Below are 25,571 nucleotides of genomic sequence, written 5' to 3'. Positions count from 1 at the left end.
TTCCGGCCATCATCGACTGCGTCTTGGCCTCCTCCGATGTCGCGCCGTCGCATCTCTTCTCCTCTCTCCTCTGCTCGTTCCCCGATCCCAGTCAGGTAAAATCCCCAAATTCAGCGTCTTTTCCTTAGTTTGTTGATTCTATTTGACTGGTTTTGATCATTGCAGGCTACTCAGTTGAACAGTGTGACGTCTTATGCTAGAGCACTGTGTCATGTTACTGAGATATCCGGTATGTTTTAATTTGATACCCCAAAGTGCAAAAAGTTTGACATTGATTTTGTTAAATCTATATCCATCTATGTATATCTATCTATATCTATACTTCTATAAAAAGAGGATTGGGGTGGTAAAACTTTTAATTTCTTTTTTTCCCTTTTAAATTTTGATAAATTCTAACTATGCCATTATCTCTAATTAATTTTTCATTAAATAAATATAACCTTTCATTATTTATGCACCTCCTCACCTTTCTAAATAATTATAATTATCAATAATATTATAACTATTAATTGTTTAAAAATAATAAAATAAAATAATTTATAGTATAAGTATACACAATTTTCAGTAGTAACCAATTAAATTTTTATAATAATTATTTATGAATTATAATAAAATAATTAAAATAATATTATAAATACAATAATATATTATTAAATTCTATTAAGAATTATATTATAATTCAATAAGCAGTAAAATAAATAGAATAAATTTTGAATCACATAAATAATGTAATTAGCTTAATAATATCACATAACTTATGAACTAACTATTTATTGAGTATTATATTATTAAATAAGTAGTTTAATATTATTTTTGGAGTGTTTTCTCAAAGATTATTACATGGTACTGAATTGAAAACTAACCTTTTTAAAAAAATTATTTAATATTAATAATAATACTATTAAATGTTAATAATAGTACAGTAAAAATTTATAAAATATTTATAGTACTAAGTTATTTAAGAGAATAATTAAAAAATTAAATTAGATAAATATTTTATAGCATATAGACGGTATAACTATTTTAATAGTATTTCTTGAACTAAGAATTATGATAACACCAAAACCCAAATAACTTTGAAAATGCCTTTTTATGCCATTTTCTGGTTCTAATTTATAGGGTTATTTGCAAAATGCAGAAAGTTATTCAGAGTCTTCTTGAAACAGAAAAGTCATTAGGGGTTTGGTGTAATTTTGAAGGTTTATATGGGCTGAAAATTCACAAGGGTTTAGTGTAATTTACCCTATTAAATAATTATAATGAGGAGTAACTATCGCAATATATTGCAGGCATCAAGTGTAACTATCTAGGAAATATCAGGAAAAAGCTAGAAATAATAATGCAACTTAGTTAATTTAGAGTTAAATTAACATGTTCAAGTTGGAGGGCCATATTTAAAAGAACTTATAGAACTAACAGTTTTATTTAGGAATAATTTTAGACTTGGGGACTTATTTAAAAAAAAGGTTAACACTGGGTGATCATTATAAGAAAATATTCAATTACAATAACTACGCAATAATAATTAATTCATACATTTCTTCTTAAGCAATCTTATTATACAATTTTATTTGTTAACACATAATTTTATTATCTAATAAAAAATTCATAACTTAAGACATGTACATTCACGTGCGAAGCACGTGCACTATACTAGTATATTGAAAAGTTAATTAGAAGCAATTAAATTTTTTTTTGAGTTTGGGAAAAATGGGGAATAAAGTGAGGGCTTTGGGGTATTGAATTCTCAACTTAATCGCAATTTGAAAACTTTGTGGTATCAAATTGTTTAAAGAGAACTTGAGGGTATCAAAGTTCAAAGAGTGTGGAACTTTGGGGTATCAAAGTGCAAATATGTCTTTTGGTTATAAACTATAAGTCTTACCTTAAAAAGCTCTCACTTTCGGACTCATTCTTAAACCTAATATGCCATACCGATTATTTGAAAAGCCACTTTCTGTATCTCATAAGTATTTTTTGTTATGGATTTGTCTGATATGCTATATTAGTTTGTATTTTTTGATTTAAATTGCTATATTTTTGTCCGAGTTGCTATTTTTCCAAATACAAAAGATAAAACTGATGAAAAATAGAAACTAAGTTTAAAAATAATTTAGTACGATAGTTTGAGTTTAAAACTAATTTTGGACGCATGTGGGTTTAAAAGTACATCATGGTAAAACTTTGGGTTTATAAAGAAAAAAATACCATATCTTTTTTTTTTCTTTCAGTCGTTTTGTATGTGATGATTGTTTGTGATCTTAGAGAATTCGGCTGAGGCTTTGCGGCTGCTGATTTGGAGAATTTTTGTTCACACACTGAAAGAAATTGATACGAATGATATGGATGTGGTCAATCAGGTAAAAGAACAAACAAAATTCTGTTGAATGACCTAGAAATAAGAGAAATTTATTCAGCAAACTATTTGTTTACTCGTCATTGCATTGCCAATTGCTTGACAGATTGAGGGTTTACTGTTTGATGTCGTGTCCAAGATTCAAGCTTGGGAACTTATGGAGGAAACCATAGTGACATATTGCCTGCGGTCAATCGGCCTCAGCATGGATATGATTCAGAGTGATCAGTTGTCCATCTACAAATGGGGCAGAGAGGATTTATTGGGGTATCCTGGGACTTTCCCCTTACCAGTTGCATGCCGTGTTTTGATATCCTTGCTTGATTATGTTTTGAGAAGGATGGAGATTCAAAAAGAAGAAAAGCTGGAAGGGTTTGCTTTGAATCTGATGTGGGACTTATCCAACCTGGCTGTTAGAACGTTGATGCAGTCTCCTGAAGTTCGAGCAATTAGTATTAGCTTGCTCTTTCCAACTATATTCAAATGCTTAAATACATTCTCTTCGATTAAAGTTGTGGTGCATGATGCACCATATACTCTTTCCAGGCATGATGTTGATATCCCGTTTTCTGACCACACAATACATTTGAGTTCGAAATCAACTTTAGCTTATAGAATTTGGTTTGTGCCACAGGTCATGTTTTGCAAAGAAAATTTGGAACGTGTGCATATCTATGTTCTCTCTTGGACATCTAGAGAGGCTTGATGCATACAATGTGCTTTCTTTGTATTTCTCTTCATTCTACATGATAAAACTAAAGGAAAATACAGAGGGAGGTAGTATTTGTAAAGAATTTGATTTAAGAGCTGAAAGAGAGTTTTGGAAGGAAATACAAAGGGGATTGGTAAACCTTCTGCTCTGACGTCTTCCATATTTCCTTTTCTTATTGAGGCATCTAAATGCTTTATTTATTGCTTCTCTTCTGTAATTCAAACCAGGTTGACAAGGACCCGTGCTTGAGGAAGCTGGCGTTACATATACTTAAAGTATCATTTAACAACTATTCTTTTTCCAGTCACAGCAACTGTCACTACCTGTCCAGTACTTCAAAATTTGTTGCTGCTGATTCGGTTGAGCATACTACTTCATGCAATGGGACCTCATTACTGGCTAACATCACAAAGAGAGGCAAGTGGGCTGAAGAAGAAGCAAAATCCTTGGGAGTTGGAGAGGTATTGCATCCAGATGATGGGTATTTGAGTAGTCAAGAAAGATGGAAGGTCTTTTTACTGTTGTATGAAATGCTTGAGGAGTATGGCACACATTTAGTTGAAGCTGCTTGGACCCATCAGGTTGATTTCCATGCTTTAAACTTCAGTTTCAAGCATTTCTTTATTAGATTGGCAGGAAAATACTGTATATATGAGTTCCGCCATCAGTTCAATTTCCAATTTTCCAGGCATCATGATATTCTGTTTCCTACAGTTCGGCGGGTAACAGTTATAGTTATATATGCTAAGACTTCCCTTGTATCTCTCCATTTTCTTTGAAGGAAAATATTATATCACTCTATATTCTGGCTAGTTAAATGCAACCCCCTTATCTAAGCTTATAACTTTGCCTTTTTTCTATTTATACGTCTTCTTTTTTGAAAGGAAAATGAACAGGAAATGTTTTCATAAAACATTATCAATTATCAACTGGTTAATCATCTCTTTTGTAGCGATAATAAATTTTACACTTATACGTCAAAAAAGTTTATACTTCTAAAATAAATTTTAAATAAATTAGAGTTGTTCTTTCAATTTATTTTTTAGATTCATTATATACTGGCCTTATTTTGTCACGTATGTAAGAATAACCTTTTGTGTAGCACACATTTGAATGTCCTAAAAAAATAATTCAGCATATATTTTGTGCAAGTGTTTGAATAAGCAAGAAGTTAATGAAATCTCCTTAACTAATGATATTGAAAATTCTATTTTGTGAAGTTACAAATTTTATGAGCACCTTTCTATGCACATGGATGTGTTTCCTATGTCAACCTTTTAGCTTCTCAAAGTAAACGGTAATTCTGAATTCAAATTCATTAAAATATATATATATTTCATGAGTCTTAGGGAAAAGATTAGATCCTATTGAATTTATATATTATTTGCCACTGATCCTATTAAAACCGTGAAATGCATTTTTATACAGCACTGTATGCGCTCTAGTAGTCTAGTGTTATCGAAGGCATGCACCTCCCTACGCCTCATGCGCCCTGCGATGTAGGCCGGTGGGGAAGCGCCCTACATCTAATGCGGTAGTGCCTCATAAGCGAGGGTGTGAAGCGCTTCATGCAGGGCACATGCAAGGCATTGCCTTGTATATTTTGTTCCTTGACATTTTAATCGGGTCTTTGTACTTGGTAACCTATATCCCAAAAAGGAAAATAAACCCATTAAGCCTAGTTGCATGATTGAGGACCCCAAATGCTCCTCATTTACTATTTGATTTTGCTTCCAATCTTGATTTGACTTTTAATTTGGAAAAATTATGAACCTTGCTATTGTGTTGGATGTGTTAACAGTATTTATCCTGACATTTTTTATGCGAAAATTCGTATACATATTTCGTGCTTGATTAGATATCTTGAAGAATTATGAGTGTGGTGTGCGCCTCGCATCACTCAGGCGTGTGCATCGCATTGCGCCTTGCAAATGTGCGTGTAAAAGGACTTTGTGGTCAGCATTGTGCCTCATGCGTTGATAACATTAATTGTGTTCCCCAGAAGTCAAAGATTAAATTTCTAGCTCATTTCCTCAATTAACCATTTAAACACCATCTTCTCATATATATTGTGGTTACTTGGAGGTATTTGGATCCTCTTTCTTATTTCAAGGACAGTGTTCTGACTATATTTCATGCTTTTTATGCTCAATTTGAGATATTTATGAATGAACATGTAGTTTTATTTTCAAAAAATTCTCTCCTTGTCTTCTTTCATGTTTTGTATCTGCATCACCATAGTTTCAGCTATTTTAGATCTTCACCACTGGTGTAGGCAATACTTTCAGGAGAGGAATTTTAGCATTTTTTTTCTTGTATATACTTGGGCAAGCACGATAAATTATATTCTGACCATTATCTCTGGTGGTCTAGTAACCAATTAATTTTTTCTTTCAGATATCTTTGCTGTATCAGTCTTGGTCCCTGAATAATTGTATCAATGAAGTATCCCATGAGGTTTATAAAGTTCAGATGGAAACTATAGAGGGAATTTTCAGTTGGCTTGCTGTACTGTGGGAGCGTGGATTTTTTCATGAGAACCCGCAAGGTCAACCATCACTTCACTTTTTTATCTTTACCAAAATTTAGTGGATCACCAGCTTTATAGTTCTGTAATTTGCTTAGAAAGCTATTTTTGATGTTAAATAACCTTTCCAACATGCTACTGTTTCAGTGCGATGCTTAGTTATGCAATCATTTTTGAACACTGATTGGAAGGAATACGGAACCTGTGCACTAAAAGTGCCTAGAAGCTTTATCCTGGGTCCCCTCATATTCGGTCTGAATGATGTCGTGCATCACAAGGATTTTGGTTAGTTTTCTTGCTTGATGCTTTTATTTGCTATCTTTAATTAGTTTTGCGTGCTTTTCTCTGACTGATATGTTCTGGATAGGAGAACAATTTTGCTGTTTGCTTCTCATTGAGTGTAATGTTTGAAGGATCTATTTTTTTGAAGGGGCAGATACCTAGCAGAGTGTTTATAGTATCAGTATCTTGAACCACGATGTTACCTTCTCAAGGGTGTTTTTTGAGGCCAATAAACTCTATAGATTTTATCATGTCACTAATGAACTTGCAGTCTCTAGACTCGAAAAATAAGAAAATAAATAAAAGATGAAGGCAGAAAAAAGCAGAAGGAAGGAAATGAAAGAAAGAGGAAGAAGATTTGTCGTTTGATTAATAAGTTATTTTTTTTTATCTTATGGGAACTGGCTGCACGATTGAGTGGAATACTCAGTGTTCTCTTCATGCTGTCGTCATGCATTTACCCTAGTTGTAATGTGTGACACTTGGTGCACCTAGACTATTTTCTTCTCAGTATATCCTCATATTTTGATGCTGCTGTCTTGCAGTAATTGATTTACAACTATAGAAGTGGAGACTTCTAACTTACTGTACATGAATAGTTCAGAAGCATTTTTTATTAGCTTTCTGGCTTATATTGTGGCTTGATACTGTAGTAAATGCATTACCTGTGGGCCTTATCAGTTTTCTTTGTTCTAGTCTTTCCAACATAGGGAACTTTGCCAAAAGTTGAGTTATACAAAACTTCGCCAAAAGTTTTGAGTGGGCAATAGATGCTGGAAATTTTCAGTTAGTACTGTCTTTTCCTTTGTCAGATCATCTCTATTTGACTCTTGCAATTGGAATTTAGTGTTATGGTGTATTGATTTTCATCTTGGTAGATTGTCGAAAAAGAATTAACAGGGTCTTCAAGTTTTGTTTACTTGATGATAGATTAATTGGCTGAACAAACTATATCACTTCGGATTTGCTTACCAAGATATCTAATTTACAGAAGATCACGTTCAGATACGCATACTGTATTTAGATTAACTTTGTAATAGGATGATGAAGTTTAAGCCTTCCTGTTAGCTCTAAACATGGCAATAACTTCCTATACATCTACTTTTTATGGGAGAGAAATTGATTCTGTTTCCTTGATGCAGGTGTGAAGGGTGTTTATACTTCCAAAGTAATAGAAGACGCGACACATTTTTTTTATGAATACTCTTGTCAATTTTCACAAAGGTCAATCCTGTTTAACTTTTGTGTTCATTTTATTGCATTGGAATCTTTATATGTTAAATATTGGTACTTTCATGCTTGCCTCTTGAATCTTCATGCTGTTCATATCCATTATTTAATTCATAGCTTGTCACAGTTCTTGTTCTTTTTTATCTTTCTTTGCCTCTTTAATCAGTTTTTAGTATGCCTTGTATCTAAATTCTGCCTTCTTGCGTGAGCATATATTTGGTGAATTTATGCAAATAGGCAACCAACACATTGATAGTGGCATATATTACTTTTGTCTTATTGATATCAGAAGTGGCACCTTTGTAAGAAGTCAAAGGTAGCTTCAGTTAATGGTAACATGAGATAGAATCCTTGGAGATTGTTTGTACATGTAATGTAGACCAGTAAGTGCCCTGGCGAGGAAGTGACAATAAGATGGTTGATGAATGTTTTTTTTTGTTTGTTTTGTTTGGGGGAATGGGGGTGGGAGGGTGGGGAGATCAAAATGAACATGGATTAGGAAAATAGAAAAGGCTATCCTATTTGCCAGTTCAACAAAAAAAATGTTATTGAAGCAACAAAAAAGGACATCTTACTTCTCAATTTAATGACAGAGATGGACCTTAATTGAACTGAATAGAGAAAACGATTTACCTAGATTATATATAAATTACAATATAGGTTCTGTTTACTTTCCGTTATAATGTAGATTTCTTTATCTAAATATTTTTCAAAAGGATTATTGGAATAATTTGTGTTAAAGATATTTGTCACGATACTTCAATCTCTAGTTGTGCAATACACAAGTCTCCTTATTCCCTTTTATTGATTCCTTCTTCTGGTGCTATGAAATCCCATTGCTTACTTCACTTATTTCCTTCTCTAGTCATAGAATATTCCATTCACGTAGAATAAACTAGTGGAACTTATTAGGTTTGTCCTTTCATGTTGTATTGTGCCTCATCTGTGTACAATTCCTTATAACATTGGGATCTTTCTTATTATACATCCTTCGTAATCTGCAACAATTGTGCACAGTTAACTTGTTAATTGAATGGCATTAGACTACATGACCACCAAGGTATATTTCTTTCTTACAAAGTGGACTTTTGAGGATGCAAAAAACTCTCATGTCCATGTTTTCAATTGTTAGATATTTAGCACCAACTTCAGAGATTGATGTCAGGTTGTCAGCTGGAGATAATTATGTTGGTTAATCATAAAATTTGTTGTAGAAAAGTCTTCCATGATGATTATCTGATACCTGCACAGTTAACTTGTTAATTGAATGACATTAGACTACATGACCAACAAGGTATATTTCTTTCTTACAAAGTGGACTTTTGAGGATGCAAAAACTCTCATGTCCATGTTTTCAATTGTTAGATATTTAGCACCAACTTCAGAGATTGATGTCAGGTTGTCAGCTGGAGATAATTATGTTGGTTAATCATAAAATTTGTTGTAGAAAAGTTTTCCATGATGATTATCTGATACCTGTTGAATCTTAATTAATTCCAATTCAATATTTCTTTTACCCTTTTATACTTATGCATGCCAGTATGATGTGAATTTGCTGATTTCTGCAAAGGTGTGGCTTATTGGGGCTAAATTTGGTCTGATAACTTCAGATTATGCTAATAACTTTTCAATATTATCTAAGTGCACTTTATTTCTTAAAAGACCCTAAAGGGATGCTACTTTCTTGAATCAACCTTGGGAGTTTGAGATTTCTAATCCAATGCAGCCCTCTGATAAATTATGAACGTAAATAGGAGTTCAGGCCAATTCTAATAGCTTAAGGTTTACAATTAAATTGGTTCCTAGCCTCTATTCAAGGCCCATTAACTCAGGATTGCGCTTGCTTTCTCCCCAACAAGCGGTGTTTGAGAATAATTCTGGATCCTATAGACCTTTTTCTTCCTTATCTTTTTTTTTGTGTGTGTGTGTGTGGGGGGGTTCCCATTTGCAGCTTCGACATCATGGACCTGCCATCTCATTAATTCTTCAGTGTTCAGTACTGGAGTGACCATGCAATTATCTCGTCGGGAGCTTCAGATCTTGTTGTTAGGATTGCATCAACCTCTTGATTATCTCGTCGGGAGCTTCAGTGTTCATCGCCATCTGTCTGGCACCCATACCTTTTCTTTGTTAACTTTGTGCGCCTAATTGGCCTCTTTGGATCTTGGTTTTGTCTGGGACTAATTCAACTTCTATATCATTATATATCACTGTCTTTTATATAACTTCCTAACCTCCCAAAAGGAACTGCATACTCTCTTAAGTAATTTTGCTTGTTTCTGATATGCATCCACTCAGATTAAGCTTAACCTAGACTTCACAGGTATTTTGTTACAATTACACATTGTGTCTGATACTAATTTTATCCCATTCAGTGAGCGTGCTGACTTTGTTTGGAGTTTAGCATCTGTTGCTAAGAAAGAGTCGTTTGGTCGAGCTGGATTAATGGCTCTTGCCTTTTGTATTGCTTCGGCTGCTTGTCAATGTGATACACAGAATGGAAGGGGAAAACATTACACCGCAAGCGAGTTCTCTGGAGAATCTAGTCAAGAAGTTACGCCAAGTAGAGCTTCAGATTTGTTGGATGCTCTAGGCTTTGTTATTGAAAGAAGTAAACAACACTTCAATCCTAATTACCGTCTTCAAGGTCTACACACCTTTATATGGATAGTTGTATCATACATTTCGAATTTATGATTTGTTGGCATACTGACTGCCTATTTTCATTTGTGATTGGGTTCAGTATCTGAGCAGGTAATAAAGGCTGCAGCTTCATTAATAAACATCAATTATGTATCACTTGAGCTGTTTCTGCATTTTCTATCTGCAGTTCCACGAGAATTTACTGATTGTGGAGGTAAGTAATACTGTAGGCCTCAGAAGCTATATTTCTTTACTCTTTGATTAGTATTCAAGACTATCTTTTAGATTTGTGCTAATATGCTGGCTGATTTATGGCCATCACTTCATTCTGTTCAGAAGAATATAGTACATGTATGGCTTTAATTAAGCATAATCTACTAGCTTTTTTCTTACCTGGTAAATACTGGTAGTTGTGTCACATGGTCACACCACTATCACATGATGATGGCTATACACAGATTAAGTGGGCAATGATGATTATGATAGCCATCCCACAGCCTGGTTACACGTGATTAGGAGACTGGAGAATAATGATCAATTTTGTGACTATTGAATTGTCGTGGTTGCCAAAATCAGCTATATGTTCTCATTTAGTAATTTGTTGAACTTGTCCTGTTTTATGTTACTATGATGTGTCGGTCTATCTGATTTCGCATCGTTAACGGTATAATAGAATTCACTGGGTAGAATATGATGTTTTTGAATAATTACAAAGATCAGCTTGATGTCAACTGCTTTGTTTTTTTCTCATTTTTTAAGTTATATGCTAATTTTTGTAAGGAAGGTTACAGATTTGACGCTGTATTTGTATCAGTAGCATTGTCTAGTATGGTTTATTGGCAGTTTTTCCTGAACATGTGGTTTCTTTTTCCATCCAAATCTTTATTTAAAAAATGTCATTAATAGTTTCTGAAAAATAAGGGTTTTTAAGATGCATAAAAAAAATATCTCACTTTTTTTTGCATATTTCCAAATTTGATCATGTATTGTTGATGTAGTTTGCAAGTATACGGTGTCATCACTTCACAGTTAATGAAAACTGAATTAATGATCACATTGATAAAATGAAACATTAGTTATAATGGGTTTTGTGGTTTATTAAAAGCGTACATACCCTAGCAAACATAACCCTTTAATTTTCACACTTCATTTTCAGATTTAATGAAAGCAATACAGTTTTACTGGTACTGCAATGGTGTTGAGATAGTTAGACTAATAATAGTTTTATCATCTACATTGCCAATGTTAAGGGAAGTGCTTTTATTTCATAAAAATCATTAGTTTAAAATTTATGGATCATTAGTGGATAACTAGGTAGCATGGGTATGGGTGCGGACACGAACACGGACACGGAGATGGACACGGGACATGGCAAATTTATAAAATGTAGAATACAGGGACACAACTATATATGTGTGTGTGCGTGTGTGTATAGATCTAATATTGAATTAAAATACCTATAACATTTGTATGTTTCTTCTATTATCTCTGCCAATTAAGAATCAAGTTAAATCAAACTAAGAGTGAAGTTTTAACAACAAAAGTCGCATGAGATAATGCGGTATGTATTTTTCAAATATTTAAGCAATGGCTTTTAGTTTTCGGGTTAAAAAGCCAATTGGTTTTGAACCATGTATTACCATTGAAACTAGTTTAGGGTATAATTAATGAGAAAATCGGGTTTTGCTTTGAACAACATGTGTCTGTGGCGTGTCACGGGCATGACACTCAAAACGCCGTATCCGAGTAACCTAGGTGGATAAAGAGACATTTCAAAATAAAATACTTCAAACACAATAGATGGTAGCATAAGGTACACAAAGAAGCTTGAAATATTATTTCTGAAAACATGGCTATATTTTCTAAATCCCAAAAAATAAAAAAATAAACAATTATTTTTTTCATGCATTTATCCCTTTTTTTGTTCTTTTTAGGCTTTTGTTTCTATGGTTATTTTACTATGATTTTAATTTTGTTCATAAAGAACTATCAAACTTTATTTCAAGAAATAAATTTGAGTAGGGTCTTGAGGAAATTGAATAAGTTGCTTTGAAACAACAAATCATGAAGTCTATTCTACATACCTCCTGGAACCAATAATTAGAGAAGGTTACACATCACAAAATTCAAAATCCTACCAGAAAATCATGGTATGTATCAATTTCAACTGAGTTTTAAATCCTTGAAATAGAGTGCCCAATTATGTAGAAAATGGAAAATTTCTTTTAATTGTGTTGACCATCTTTGCTAACTTGTAGCACTTTGTTGGTCAGCTTAGAACTGTAGAATAGGAGTATGCCAATGATGCACTCCTTTACATTACAAATTACTCGGAAAATGTTTTTTCCTGGGCGTTTGTATATTTTTTGGCTGGTTCTTCAGTTGTTATTGATTATACTTTTTACTAGGTCAATTGCGAGAATTGGTGCTATGTTGGCTTACTCAGAGGAATGAAGGGTCCATCCTTGGTTCCTTCAATGTTGAAGATCTTACTGTGAAGAATCTTGTTAGTTTTCCTATGAGCTTCCTAAAGCAGAAATATTCTCCCAAGGAACCATTATCTTTTGACGATGAGGATTTGGACGCATGGAAAATTGAAGCTCAAAGGTGGGCGAGGGTGCTTTTCCTCATACTTGAAGAGGCCCAAGCTTTTGAACCTATATTAATGGTATGAGTTCATTCCATTTATTATTACTGCAAAAAATCAGTTTTTACCTTTTCCATGACAATTGTGATTTCTTCTATTTTATATTTATTATCGTTCGAGTCTTTTGTATATGTGAGAGAATGTTTCCATGATCATGCTCTGATTCCTGTTATTATGTTCTCTAGTAAGATTCCTTGCGCTAGTCTACATAAGCTTCTCTGATATATTTCATTTACTGCATGAAGAAGTGTTGAATTCTAAAGATTATACCTAGTCCTTTTTGGGATCTTTTTTTTTATTTATATAGCTGACTTGTTGGTAACTTTAGCATGTATTATTTCTAAGCGTGGCACAGTTTAACCATTGTCATGAAGAAATGGAGTGATTGTTGATGATCATGTGAGAGAATGTTTCCATGATCATGCTCTGATTCCTGTTATTATGTTCTCTAGTAAGATTTCTTGCGCTGGTCTACATAAGCTTTTCTGATATATCTCATTTACTGCGTGAAAAAGTGTTGAATTCTAAAGATTATACCCGGTCCTTTTTGGGATATTTTTTTATTTATATACCTGACTTGTTGGTAACTTTGGCCTGTATTATTTCTAAGCGTGGCACAGTTTAACCATTGTCATGAAGATATGGAGTGATTGTTGATGATAGAAGCGAGAAAACTTGGATGAAGTCATGTTGGACAATGTTTTAAATGTCGGCCGCCGTGTCGGACATGTCGAAGTTGACATGTTGGATTTAGGGGTCAACTGACACGATATGAAACTTTTTAATGCATATTGCGTTTTTGAGGATTCATGTTGGATATATCGGGGGACAATATTAGATATGTCGGCGGATATATTTGGGGACATGTCAACTATGTCGGCCGATTTTTTAATTAAATAAATTAGCTGTTTTTTGTTATGTTTATCTAATCAGGTTTGAGTTTAAATTTCTGATTATCTTAATATTGCTTCCAAAGACAAAATGCCATCAGTTAGGGGAAATGGAAAAAAAGACCGAAGTTATTTCCGCGCTCCTCTCTTTCCTTCGACACCTCATCGATCTCTTCTCCAAATTGTTCATTCCATATCAATATTGAGTGATCTTTTCTCTCCTTAGCTACCAACATCGGACTTCTCGTTTCTCATCTCTTTTCTTCAACATCAATCCTAAGCATCATAAGTTATTTATTTTTTATATATTTAGACTATAAATTTTATTAAGTATGTTTAGATTTCATTTATGATATTTATATTACACATGCACACCATCAGATATGACAATCTGATATTTTTTTCATATCCCTCGACATATCCGCGATTTTCGCTATCCAACAATGAATTTTAGCTGTTCGACATGAACCCAACATTCGACACTTAAAACCTTGTGTTGGAGAGCAGAGAATCTCAATGTACTTACCCATGCAACATGCACGCATGCACGCACAACACAAAAACAAACACTAACAAAGAAAAAGAGTATATATATGATTGGTCTAAGCATATGAATCTTGATTCCCTGAAAGATTGAGATACTTTTAAACCATACAAAACATACACACACACGTACATGTATGTACACATATATGTATCTATATGTATATGTACATACATGTACATGTACATATATATCTTATGTTATATATAATACATATATGTACACATACATATATGTATGTATGTACATGTACACATATGTACATACGTATATGTATGTATATGTACATATATATCCTATGTTATATATACATATATGTACATATACATACATATATGTATATATATATACATACATATATATCCTATGTTTTTTTTTTTTTTTTTGAGAATAAGGATGGAATACCCCAAAGGGATTCCAGCCAGCTAAATTAAAAGATAAAGTGGTTGTTACAAAAAGCCCATACTCCCAACCAAGAGTATGCGCTAGAGTTCAAAAGAGGGTACTACAAATAGTATACCCCTACCCCCCGTAAACAACTGAAAAACGGACATAACCTCCCCCAAAAAACTGATATAACAAGTTTGTCAGAAGAACCAAAAAAACAAAACAGAAGAACAGAGCTTCTATCCAACAAAACCAAGAGCAACTCCAGTGAATATGAACAGATCATTCCAATTGAATCACTGTAGCCGTGTCCTTGCTCCCAAAATCAACACCTTTAGTAGCAGCAGCTCTTTTTCTTCTTCTTGCTTGTAATCTGGCGGCACGAGCAGAGATCCCCTCAGATCCTAGCCAAAATGTTGAGAAAGTTACAATTTTGTTCAAGAGGGTAAGAGAGCTCTTCTTCTTATCAGAAAATATTCTGTCATTACGCTCCTGCCAAAGACACCATATAAGAGAGCAAATGAAAACTCTTCTCTTCAAATTAGAGTCTCCCTTGTATCCACTAGTCCACTGTATCCAAACTTCTTTCACAGAAGACAAACTAAAATCTTTGTCAGTATTCAACTTGAATTGAAGTGATCTCCAAATAGAGTACACAAACTCACATTTCAGGAACAAATGAGAATGATCTTCATCTGATTTAGTACACAAACAACATGTTCTCTGCAAGATAATTCCCTTTTTAGCTAAAATATCTGTAGTATTCAAACCATTTCTTAGAGCCAGCCAAACAACAAATTTGACCTTTAAAGGAATAGTAAGCTCCCATAAGTTTGAACAATCAAATCTTAGACCCCCATCAATAAGGAAGTGATAAAAAGACTTCACTGAAAAAAATTTATTAGCTTCCCATAACCATTCTCTTTTGTCTTCATAATCATTAAAAGAAACAGAATTAATGATGTTCAACATATTGAAATACTGAAACACCAAGTCTCCAGTTAACTGGATTCTAAAATGTATCTCCCATCTCCAAATACTATTCTCCTTAAATCTCAAACTACTAATGAAAGCAGAAGGTGATGAAGAGAGGGAAAATAAGGATGGAAACATAGAAGCAAGGGTAGAAGATCCTACCCATTTATCTAACCAAAATAAAGTTTGGTCCCCATTCCCTACCACAACCTGTGAACTGCACAAAAAACAGTCAGTAACATTAAAAAGATTTTTCCAGAAATGAGATAAATTCGATCTATCAGCTTTTAAAAACCAAGCCCAAGGTCTTTTTTCAAAATGACAATGACCACTAACTTGCTTCCACAGACTATCTTTCCCATCCAACCATTTCCAGAGCCATTTACCCAAAAGGGCTTTATTCATAATTTTTAAATTCTTAATACCCAGACCTCCACAGAATTTTGGTTTACAAATTTCTTCCCATTTAACCAAATTTGAGCAACTCTTAAAATCAGAAGATCCAGTCCATAAAAATCTCCTTCTCATTTTATCAATTTTATCAATCACCCAAGATGGAAATAAAAAGAAAGATAGCCAAAAAATTGGCATAGATGAAAGGACAGAATTAACCAGCACCAATCTGCCTCCTCTTGATAAGGATTTTCCTTTCCATAAAGATAATCTTTTCTCTATTTTATTGGTTAAAGGAAACCAATCTTCTTTTTTTAGCCTTCCAGGTCTTAAAGGGATCCCTAGGTAAGTAATAGGAAACTTACCACTTTTGCAATTCATCATAGTAGCTAACTCATGTTGTAAAGATTCATTATTTTCCAGAGCAATTAAAGTACTCTTACTAAAACTGATTTGTAAACCAGAAGCAAGCTCAAAACAATAAAGGATCAATTTCAAAACTGTCAGGTGCATTCTATCATTTTTACAAAAAATCAACGTATCATCTGCATATTGTAAACAATGAACCTTATGAACCAAATTAGGAGGACCTAATCCCTCTATAAGGTGTGCATCTACAGCAAGATTTAACATTTTTGTAAAGGAATCTGCTGCTAAAACAAAGAGAAGGGGTGATAAAGGATCTCCTTGACGGACTCCTCTTTTAGACATAATCCAACTCCCTGTCTTACCATTTATGTTTAAAGCAGACATACCATTATTCAAACATAACTTTATCCAATTGATCCATCTAATACCAAAACCTTTGGCTTTCAAGACTTCCAGAATAAAATTCCAATCAAGCATGTCATAAGCTTTCACAAAATCTAGCTTTAACAGAATCCCTCCTTTTTTTTTATTATAAAAACAGTCATTAATGATTTCCTGGGCTACAGCCACTCCATCTAGGAGAAATCTGTTTTTAATAAAGCCAGATTGCACAGAATCAATAAGCATCTCAAGCTTTGAATTCAGTCTGTTAGTAAGAACTTTGGTGATTACTTTATAAATCACATTAAGAAGACTAATAGGTCTGAAATCATTGACAGTATAAGACTCACTTTTTTTAGGAATAAGAACAATATGAGCATAGTTAATTCTGTTAATTTCAAGTCTACCTTCATAAAATTCCTCAAACAACAACATAATATCATCTTTCACAGTGTCCCAAAACACTTGATAAAATAATGCAGTAAAACCATCAGGACCAGGGGATTTATCCCCATTCATGTCAAAAATAGCTTTATGAACTTCTTCCACTGTAAAAGGATGTTCAATATCATTAGAACCCCAGTCAGAAAAAGGGAAGAGTTTATGCCAATCAAGTTGACATCTATTAGAAACATTTTGACCATAAATCTGACTATAATGGTTAAAGAAAACCTGAGCAATACCTTCCTCAGAACTAATTTCCACATCGTTAAAAGTAATAGCTGGGATCAAATTACTTCTTTTTCTCCCATTGGCAATTTTATGAAAATATGCAGTGTTCTGATCCCCCTCCTTAAGCCAGTGAGCTTTAGCCCTTTGTTTCCACATTTGTTCTTCTTGAAATAAAATTTCATTCAATTGAGTAGAGATATCATCTTTTTTTAATAATTCATCATCTGTTAAATCTCTGTCTTCCTCTAACACCTCCCATTTCATGAGCTCTTCTAACAAATCTTTTTTCTTCTGCCTAACACTATAGAAATTTAAATGAACCCACTGTTTAATGCACTTTCTCAAAAATCTCAATTTGCCAACTAAATTTTTGGCAGCAGATGTGGATGAAGGAGCACAACTCCACCATAAAGGAACACTCTTAATAAAATCATCAGATTGTAACCAAATCTTCTCAAATCTGAATTTATATGCAAAGTGTTGATTATCCCCACAGTCAAAACTGATGGGGGCATGATCAGATAATTGGCTACATAAGCCTTGTTGTTTTGAAAAGGGGAAAACATCCTCCCACTCAGAGTTGAAAAAAACTCTATCAAGCCTAGCCATAGATGGGAATCTTCTTTTATTTGACCAAGTAAATTTTCTACCATGTAATGGGCTATCAATCAACTCTAAATCATTGAGAACATCATTAAAGATTTCCATTTCCTTTCTATAAATGCTTTTACCTTTTCTATCATTAGGATTAGAGGTAACATTAAAATCCCCTACTACAACCCAAGGACCAGGAAAATTATCTTTAACAGATTTGAGTTCCTGCCAAAAAAGATATCTCTCACTATTACAATGTGGCCCATAGACTGAAGAAACAGTCCAAACAAATTCATTTTTTTTGTTTTGTAAAACCACTGATAAAACATATTTGCCAGGATTCTCTTGTAAACTCTTCCATTTGATGGTATTCCATCCAACCAAAATTCCACCAGAAGTCCCCTCCGCAGGCACACAAGCCCAATCAAACATATTACCCCCTAAACTTTTAAGAACATTATCAGTAATACAATTCAACTTAGTCTCCTGTAAACAAATAATCTCAAATTTGTTTAAAAGACAAAAATCCTTCACCCCAAATCTTTTAGTACTCAATCCTAAACCTCTCACATTCCATGTAATCAACATATCAAACAATTAATCTCTCCCACTGGAAATAAATCCAGATCCTACCCATTGGTAGCTCTCTCAACCTCCATTTGCCTAACTTTTTTTAAAGGATCAAAATCCTCTTGAGGCTCAAGAACAATGGCACATTTAGAGGCAAACTTTTGCAATTGATTATTAGAGCAATTATCAAACAAAATAGGAACAAAAGAAGAACCCAATGAAGAAATTTTATCACCTGGACCACTGGTAGAACCTCCATCATAGTTCTTAGCAATCCTTGATGTAGCTCTGGCCAATGCTGTCATGGGTTCAAGATCAACAAATCTGGAACATCTTCTAACAAAAGATACTTTAGGAAGTGAGTCCTCAGGGGGCAGAGAATTCAAAGGTTGAATCATGGGGATTTCATCTTCTTTCTCTGCATTATCTTCAAAAGATTCTGGAAGAAGGGAAATAGGCCAATTAATTATGTCATGATCTTCATTTAAAATGAGAGCTTTGCCTTTATCTTCAACAATTTTTTCCTCCCCATCAACCCCAGTGAATTCCTCTTTAAAAACACCATCCTGATTCTCAAAATTGTGTGTAAAATCCTCAGAACTGTTCTCTTGTTCACAAAAATCTGCATCTAAAAACATCAATTCTTCCTTATCTGGGAGTTGCTCTTCACCACCTAAATCATCATGCTTATGAGTAAAAACATCAAATCTATTCTCTTGTTGATAAGAATCTACATTCACAGCCAGCACTTCTGCTTTTTCTGTATTTTGCTCTTCATCACCCAATTGAGTCTTATTAGTTACCCAAGGTTCCCAAATAGTTTTTTGTTTTTGATAGAAATTCTTAGCATCTGTCCAGAGCCTGGCAGCAGGAGAACCCCATGGAGAATCTCTCAAATCTTGTCTAACAGTCCAGGATGTATTAGTAGACTCAATATGAGAAGAAGAGCCAGATCCACTGTTATTTCTTCCCTTAAACCATTTGTCATTATATGAGCTCTGAAAAGTGTCTTCCACTTGGTCCACCTTTTGTTTTTTCTTATCACCTTCACTAAAATCACCAATGACAGACATAATAGCTATGTCCACATTATATTGATTTTTTCCCACAAATATTTTTAGCATTTTAGGAATGTCTATATACTCCAAGCATTTCACCAATATAACTGCATCAACAAACTCTGTACAAGCACTTGTAAGAGAGTCAAGTTCCACTAGATCTGCAAAAGGTTTGACCATTAACTCAAAAGATTCCTTATTCCACAAATGTGGAGGAACATTCTTCAATTTAATCCAGACACAGGAGTTTCTTTTTTCCACAACATTTCCTTCCCATGCACTCCACCTCCTGAATTTAATCTTGCATGATCTAAGAGCAATAATTCCCATCTTAATTAGATCTTCCATTTGTTTCCACGGGACACATTTAAATATATTTAAATATCCTAAATAATAAGAAAATTCATAAAAAATCTAAAAATTCTACAAATGCATACTTAATGCCTAAACATGAAATAGATGTGTACTAATTACATAATATTAACAAAGTACTATAATTATAAAGATTAAAGAATGAAAAAATTTACCTGTTTATCCAAAAGACCGTTATTTGTCCCATTTCTTCAACTTTCAATCCTCTAATATAAAAATGCTCAGCAATAAAAAAACATTGATTAGTAACATCATCATTATATTAACTACTAGAAATTTGACATAAAAATAAAAATATTCAAGTATAGATAAATAACAATATAAGTACTAGAACTTTACAAAATTAAATTTTATCAACATATTATCTCATTTATCAATTATCAATAAATCATAACTAAAGAGATAGACTATTAAATATTAATTAATGAATAATTGAAACAAATAGCACTGTGTTTTTTCCTTCTTCATTTGTTACCTGCGTAAATACGTACTCAGAAACAGTGCTTTAATCCCTATTTGATTTGATTTTAACTGTTATCATCTTACATCTTCACTAGTCCATTTACAGTTGGAAATTGTAGTGCTTTAGAACTGCTTGTTGAGAAGTTATTGAGCTAAATTAGCTAGTGCAAAAGAGAGAAAGTGTCGTCTATTTTTACTCCGGTCTACGGATCTTTAGTTTAAAAAATTTAAAACTTACTAAATCACTTGAATTTTGCATAAATTCAGAGTCAAGATTTGTGGGCGTTCTTTCTTGAATGAAATAATCATAAATCAACTAAATATTACCTTTTTTTGTTCTCTCTGTTGCAGACGAAGCCCAGCAGAGAGGAAGGTGACCGGAGGCGACGCAACGTTGACCGGAGAGAGAGGAAGGTAAGATCGTGAGTGAGAGAGAGAGATGTGTCGACCGGAGGCGCTGCTGGTGCCGGATATGGCGTCGATCGGAGGCGTGTTGACCGGAGGCGTGTTGATCGGAGGCGACGTTGACCGGAGTTGGCGCTGGAAGGAGTCGCCGGAGGAGTGAAAGCATCGGAGTGAAGGAAGAGTAGGCGGCTAGGGCAAACGAGTCTGGATTTGGGAATATCGAAGAGATGCGGTTTTATATAACATGTTCGGGTCGGGTTCGCGGTGAAATATCCGCGAGATTAAATGTTATCATTAGCGGGTTTTAGCGCTTTTAAGCGCTTTTAGCCGCTAAAACCCGCGTTTATCGCGCGTTTCGAGCACATAGCGCCTTTTTCCGTTAATCTCCCCCGCGATACAAGGTTACTAATAGCGGATTACGTCACGTCGCGGTACCGCTAAGGCTATTTGGAGCTATTGCGGCAAATAGCGCATAGTCAAATAGCGGTCAAATATAAATATATTTAAATATTCTAAATAATAGGAAAAATCATATAAAAATCTAAAAATTCTACAAATGCATACTTGATGCCTAAACATAAAATAGATGTGTAATAATTACATAATATTAACAAAGTACTATAATTATAAAGAATAAAAAAACGTTCATGTTTATCAAAAAGACCGTTATTTGTCCCATTTCTTCAACTTTCAAGTCTACTATAAAAATGCTCAACAATAAAAAAGCATTGATTAGTAGCACCATCATTATATTAACTACTAGAAATCACTGTTATAAATAGCGGTAAATAGCCCCGTAATAGCGGCGCTAATAGCGTTAGCGATTCCTTCCCGCGACGCTATCGCCCGCTACGCTATCACGCAATAACAGTGGCATATTAAGGAATATGTCTATTCGCAAAAGCGGTCAATAGTGTGTCATAACGGTAAATAGTGAGCGATTGCATTCGGAATTTGTTTTTTCATTGCTATTTAAAAGCGGTTTGAGGCTTATTTTTTTAAAATTAAACTCAACCCTTGACCATTACATTCCGTCGTCTCCTGTGATTTTCAGCATACTCCCGCCACCTCTCATAGCCTCTGGCATCTATCTTGATACTTCTTCTCATTTTCTTCACCGTGAGCTCCTCTTAGGGCGGTCCTGTCACCACTAAGCTCTTCTTCTCGAAGACGACTTTTTGACTCCTCCAGTCATCTTCGATATTACGTGATGATTACATGTCTATTTCATGTTTAGGATCTCTTTAAATCATCCAATATGTACTTTTAGATTTCTTGGATTTTTTTTAATTTTTTTTAGTATTTATACATATCTAAATTAGATCGCTATTTGATTTTATGTTTTTTACCGCTATTTTTCCGCAATAGCCCGAAATAGCCTTAACGATGCCTCACCACTACGCGACGCTATCCGCTATCGATAACCTTGCTAGAAATTTGACTTAAAAAATAAAATATTCAAGTATAGATAAATGACTAAATAAGCAAAGCAAGATAATATCATGTAGATAATAACAGTCTATAGATACTAAGCAAGCAATAAAGATCAAACTCCAAACACATGACATGTCCAAACTCAAAACTCAAAAGTCTAAATTAAAGCAAAATAAAACCTAGAAGTCTCAAAAGTGAAGTGACTAAAGTCTGAATTCGAGCAATGACTCATCCTCATTCATCATCCTCATCATCAGCAGTGTCAAGTAGCAAAATCTCATCTCTCAAAGCATCCTCATCGTTATCATCATCGTCAAGTTGGATATCCTCCTCATCTGAGTCTGAGTCCTCACTTCTCAATAGGTCACTCCTCATCGTCCTCCGAATCTACCTCTTCATGAGCTCTTGAACTAGAAGCCCTATTTGCCCTCATTGCGGTCCTCCTCGGCTGCAAGAACTCGTCTGTTCTAGCTGCTTTGGAGATAACTCCAAGTGGAATGTCAGTCCCTGGATAATAATCTTCTTCCTCCTCAGAGTTATATTTATCCACCACCCATGAAGAAGTGTGACGACCGTCTTTAGCAAGTAGGATGTCTCTCTTCTTTCCATCCTTTCTTGTTGTATCCATCTTAGTTCTGATCCACAAATTGAATTACACATAATAAACTAGATCGCTTAATCTCTTGCTATCGAGCCTATTTCTTTTCTTTGTGTGTATTTGCATTCAAACATAAAAATATAATTTCTTTCAAATTATCATTTTTTCATTTATTGTTCAATGACTTCAAATTCAATCTCATTTTTTTAATATGAACAATTGAATTTGAAAATTAAAACAATGTAGCGAGTGATTACCCCTTCAAATCAACTCCAGTTCCTTTCACATTTAGAGGAGCTACCTGTCAATCTTAATATCCTAAGAGCCATCATTTGCATGTAAGGCATGTCTCCACCAAATGTGCCCCGCCAATGAGCTGTTTGAAGAGGGTAAAGCAAATTAATCAATTGATTCAATCTCAAAACTAGCAAATATATATCAAAATATAAGTCAATACCTGGATTACGGTCCTCAGCAATTCTCTTCACTACTCTCTGTGCTCTTGGCTTTCCATAGATGAAAGCATCATGGTCCCTATACTTCAACATCTTAGTGGAGTAGATAGTATCAACGATAGCCTCATCAATAGTATCTTCATTCCTAAACAATAGCTTAGCACAATCAAGACCTGCTTGCTTAGCTTCTGCACTCTTCTTAGCCACATCTTCCGCATAATAGAAAAGACGATTTAGGAACCATGCAGCTAGGTGAAGAGGACTATCAAGCCTATTCTTAACATGCCTCTTTATAATGGATATAATAGGCATATAGTTCTCTGTCTTCCAAGCAGCCATGATTTTCCTCTTCACTATTTGAAGCTCTCTAATAATAAATCCCATTGAGGGACAAATATCTAAATCGACCATGCGAAAAAATTTGAAAAGAGGCGTGAAGACCTTTAAGTAACTCCTCACACCTCTAGAAGGTTCTCGATATCACCGTAGCATTTGCTGTAAGAGATTTCTTTTTTGCACCCCCAACAAGTTTCAAACTCGTAAACTCATTTGAATTAAACATAGCCATCAGTGCATCCTTCTTCTCCAATAAACTCCCTAGTGTGAGGAATGGATAGCAAATCTAGTGATGTCCGGCCTGACAATGTCCTTCCTCGTGCACTTACGCATAAGTGCCAAAGTCATGGTGTGCCTATAGATAAAAACAGTCGATGCCCTTGCCTTCTCAATTATATTATTAAATTTTGTCAATTTTCCAATGTCCTGCAACATGAGATTGGTTATGTGCACCGCACAAGAACAAAAGATTCTCGACCTCTCACTTTTTAGCTTCTCATTTGCAGTCATGTTCACCGAGTGATTATCAGTGACAACTTGTACAACATAGTCTGCCCTTATCTCCTGGATGCACTGATCAACCCACTTAAAAATAAAATCACCGGTATGAGATTCAGCAGACTCTATCGAGTTGTAGAAGATAACTCCAGCACTAGAATGAATGCACATGTTCATAACACATCTATGTTCTCGATCAGTCCACGAATCTGTCATCAATGTGTAGCCAGTAGTCTCCCAAAGCTTCTTATGTGGCTCCAAACCAACTGAAGTACAAGATACTTCCTTCTTCAACAAAGGATCCCTCAACTGATACATCGCCAGTCCCATATAACCTGGACCACACTGGACCAAACTAGCCAATAGCTTCACACATATTATTAAAAGAAAGGAGCATCAATGCATGAAATGGAATTCCTACTTCACAAGTCCAAAGAGAGACCTATTCGTGGACCAACTCCTTTCTTCTTTTGTGCTTAGCTGCATCAACTGTTATTTGCTTCATAGTCGGAGATGATGTAGGCTCCTCTGGCAAGAATGTTGCAAATTGACGGATAGCTCCAAATTCACGAGGCCTCTTGTTTTCAATCTGAGTGATCTCTTCCGCATTCTCAATTCTGAAACTAGAAATATCGACCTCTTGTCTATGCTCGATCTCATATCTTATCTTGTTTGACTTCCTGATTTCTTATCCTTACTTTCAGCCATTGTTGCTTTTACCCTTGCTATAATGTCAGGCGTCACTTTCTTGCATGGTTTTGTATTCCCCTGGCTATTAGTTAAGTGCTCTTTATGGCGGGAAATATCACAAGTGGATTCATGTCCTCACAGAGTGCACTTGATCTAATTCTTCTTAGGCCATTCTGGATAAATTGCCCAATCCCATCCAATATCATCTGAAGGACGTGGATGTGGGTGTTGAACCGAAGCTCGAGCCTCGAAAGCCAGATTTGGTTGGTTCTGGGAGCTACCCGACTCTTGATTTTGAGAACTCATCAATGGATTAGATGCTGTAGAGGACAATTCCATGTAATGGTTGAAATTATGCATATTCAATGAACAAGAACAAATAACAATATAAGTGCTAGAACTTTATAATATTATCCTTTATCAACATATTATATCAATATCAATAAATCATAACTAAAGAGATGGACTATTAAATATTAATTAATGAATAATTGAAACAAATTGCACTGTAGATTCTAAAAGTGTATATATTGTCAATCCTTTGCAATTTGCATACATTTATGGCATAATACAATTAGAATTGACTAATTTCTCCATATTTTCATTTCATTAAATAGTGTTTGTTGCATGTTACTGTTCTAATTTCATTTGTGCAGAAAAGCAAATTTAGCATGTAAACTGTAATTGTAAATGAATAATTGAATAATCATAATTATGAGTTCGAGTACAATCGTCATCTGCTAAGTGCTAACTGTTATAAGTTACTATAGGTAAAATTTAAAGTAGTAAATTACAAGAAATTTACAACTAACAAGCGTTTGATTTCAAAAATCAAATTATTACCTTTTTCTCTCTGTTGCAGACGAAGCCCAACAGAGATGGAGATGTTGCTGTTGTTGGTCGCTGGAGGGATGTTTTGGTGTTGCCGGAGGGAAGTTCTAGTGTTGCCGGAGGAAGTGAGAGAGAGAGAGAAAGGTGAGACTGTGTGAGAGAGAGATGGGCTAGACCGGAAGGTGTTGCTGGCTTGATCGGAGGTGCTGCTGGTGTGGGAGATGGCGTTGATCGGAGGCGTGTTGACCAGAGGCGGCGTT

General features: G+C 34.5%; 1 protein-coding gene across 1 annotated transcript; it reads left to right on the top strand.

Moving 5' to 3' along the window:
• Nucleotides 7–25,571, top strand: LOC109838846. Its single transcript, XM_020407276.1, has 13 exons — nt 7–95; nt 166–229; nt 2,266–2,360; nt 2,463–2,902; nt 2,991–3,201; nt 3,296–3,649; nt 5,466–5,616; nt 5,743–5,880; nt 7,020–7,101; nt 9,483–9,754; nt 9,851–9,964; nt 12,159–12,418; nt 25,343–25,571. The coding sequence occupies exons 3-13, from the start codon at nt 2,343–2,345 to the stop codon at nt 25,457–25,459; spliced, it is 2,157 nt and encodes a 718-aa protein (XP_020262865.1). The 5' UTR covers nt 7–95; nt 166–229; nt 2,266–2,342; the 3' UTR covers nt 25,460–25,571.

The sequence above is a fragment of the Asparagus officinalis genome, chromosome 4 (genome assembly GCF_001876935.1).
Source record: "Asparagus officinalis chromosome 4, Aspof.V1, whole genome shotgun sequence".
In the NCBI taxonomy this organism is placed as follows: domain Eukaryota; kingdom Viridiplantae; phylum Streptophyta; class Magnoliopsida; order Asparagales; family Asparagaceae; genus Asparagus; species Asparagus officinalis.
The sequence above is the reverse complement of the archived record's forward strand: the minus strand, read 5'-3'. Positions and strand labels throughout refer to the sequence as shown.

Bases quoted from the DNA above. Each gene is read 5' to 3' on its own strand.
- LOC109838846 (XM_020407276.1), top strand. The intron at 5,881-7,019 runs GTTAGTTTTCTT...TCCTTGATGCAG, and splicing joins CGTGCATCACAAGGATTTTG to GTGTGAAGGGTGTTTATACT. The intron at 9,965-12,158 runs GTAAGTAATACT...ACTTTTTACTAG, and splicing joins AGAATTTACTGATTGTGGAG to GTCAATTGCGAGAATTGGTG.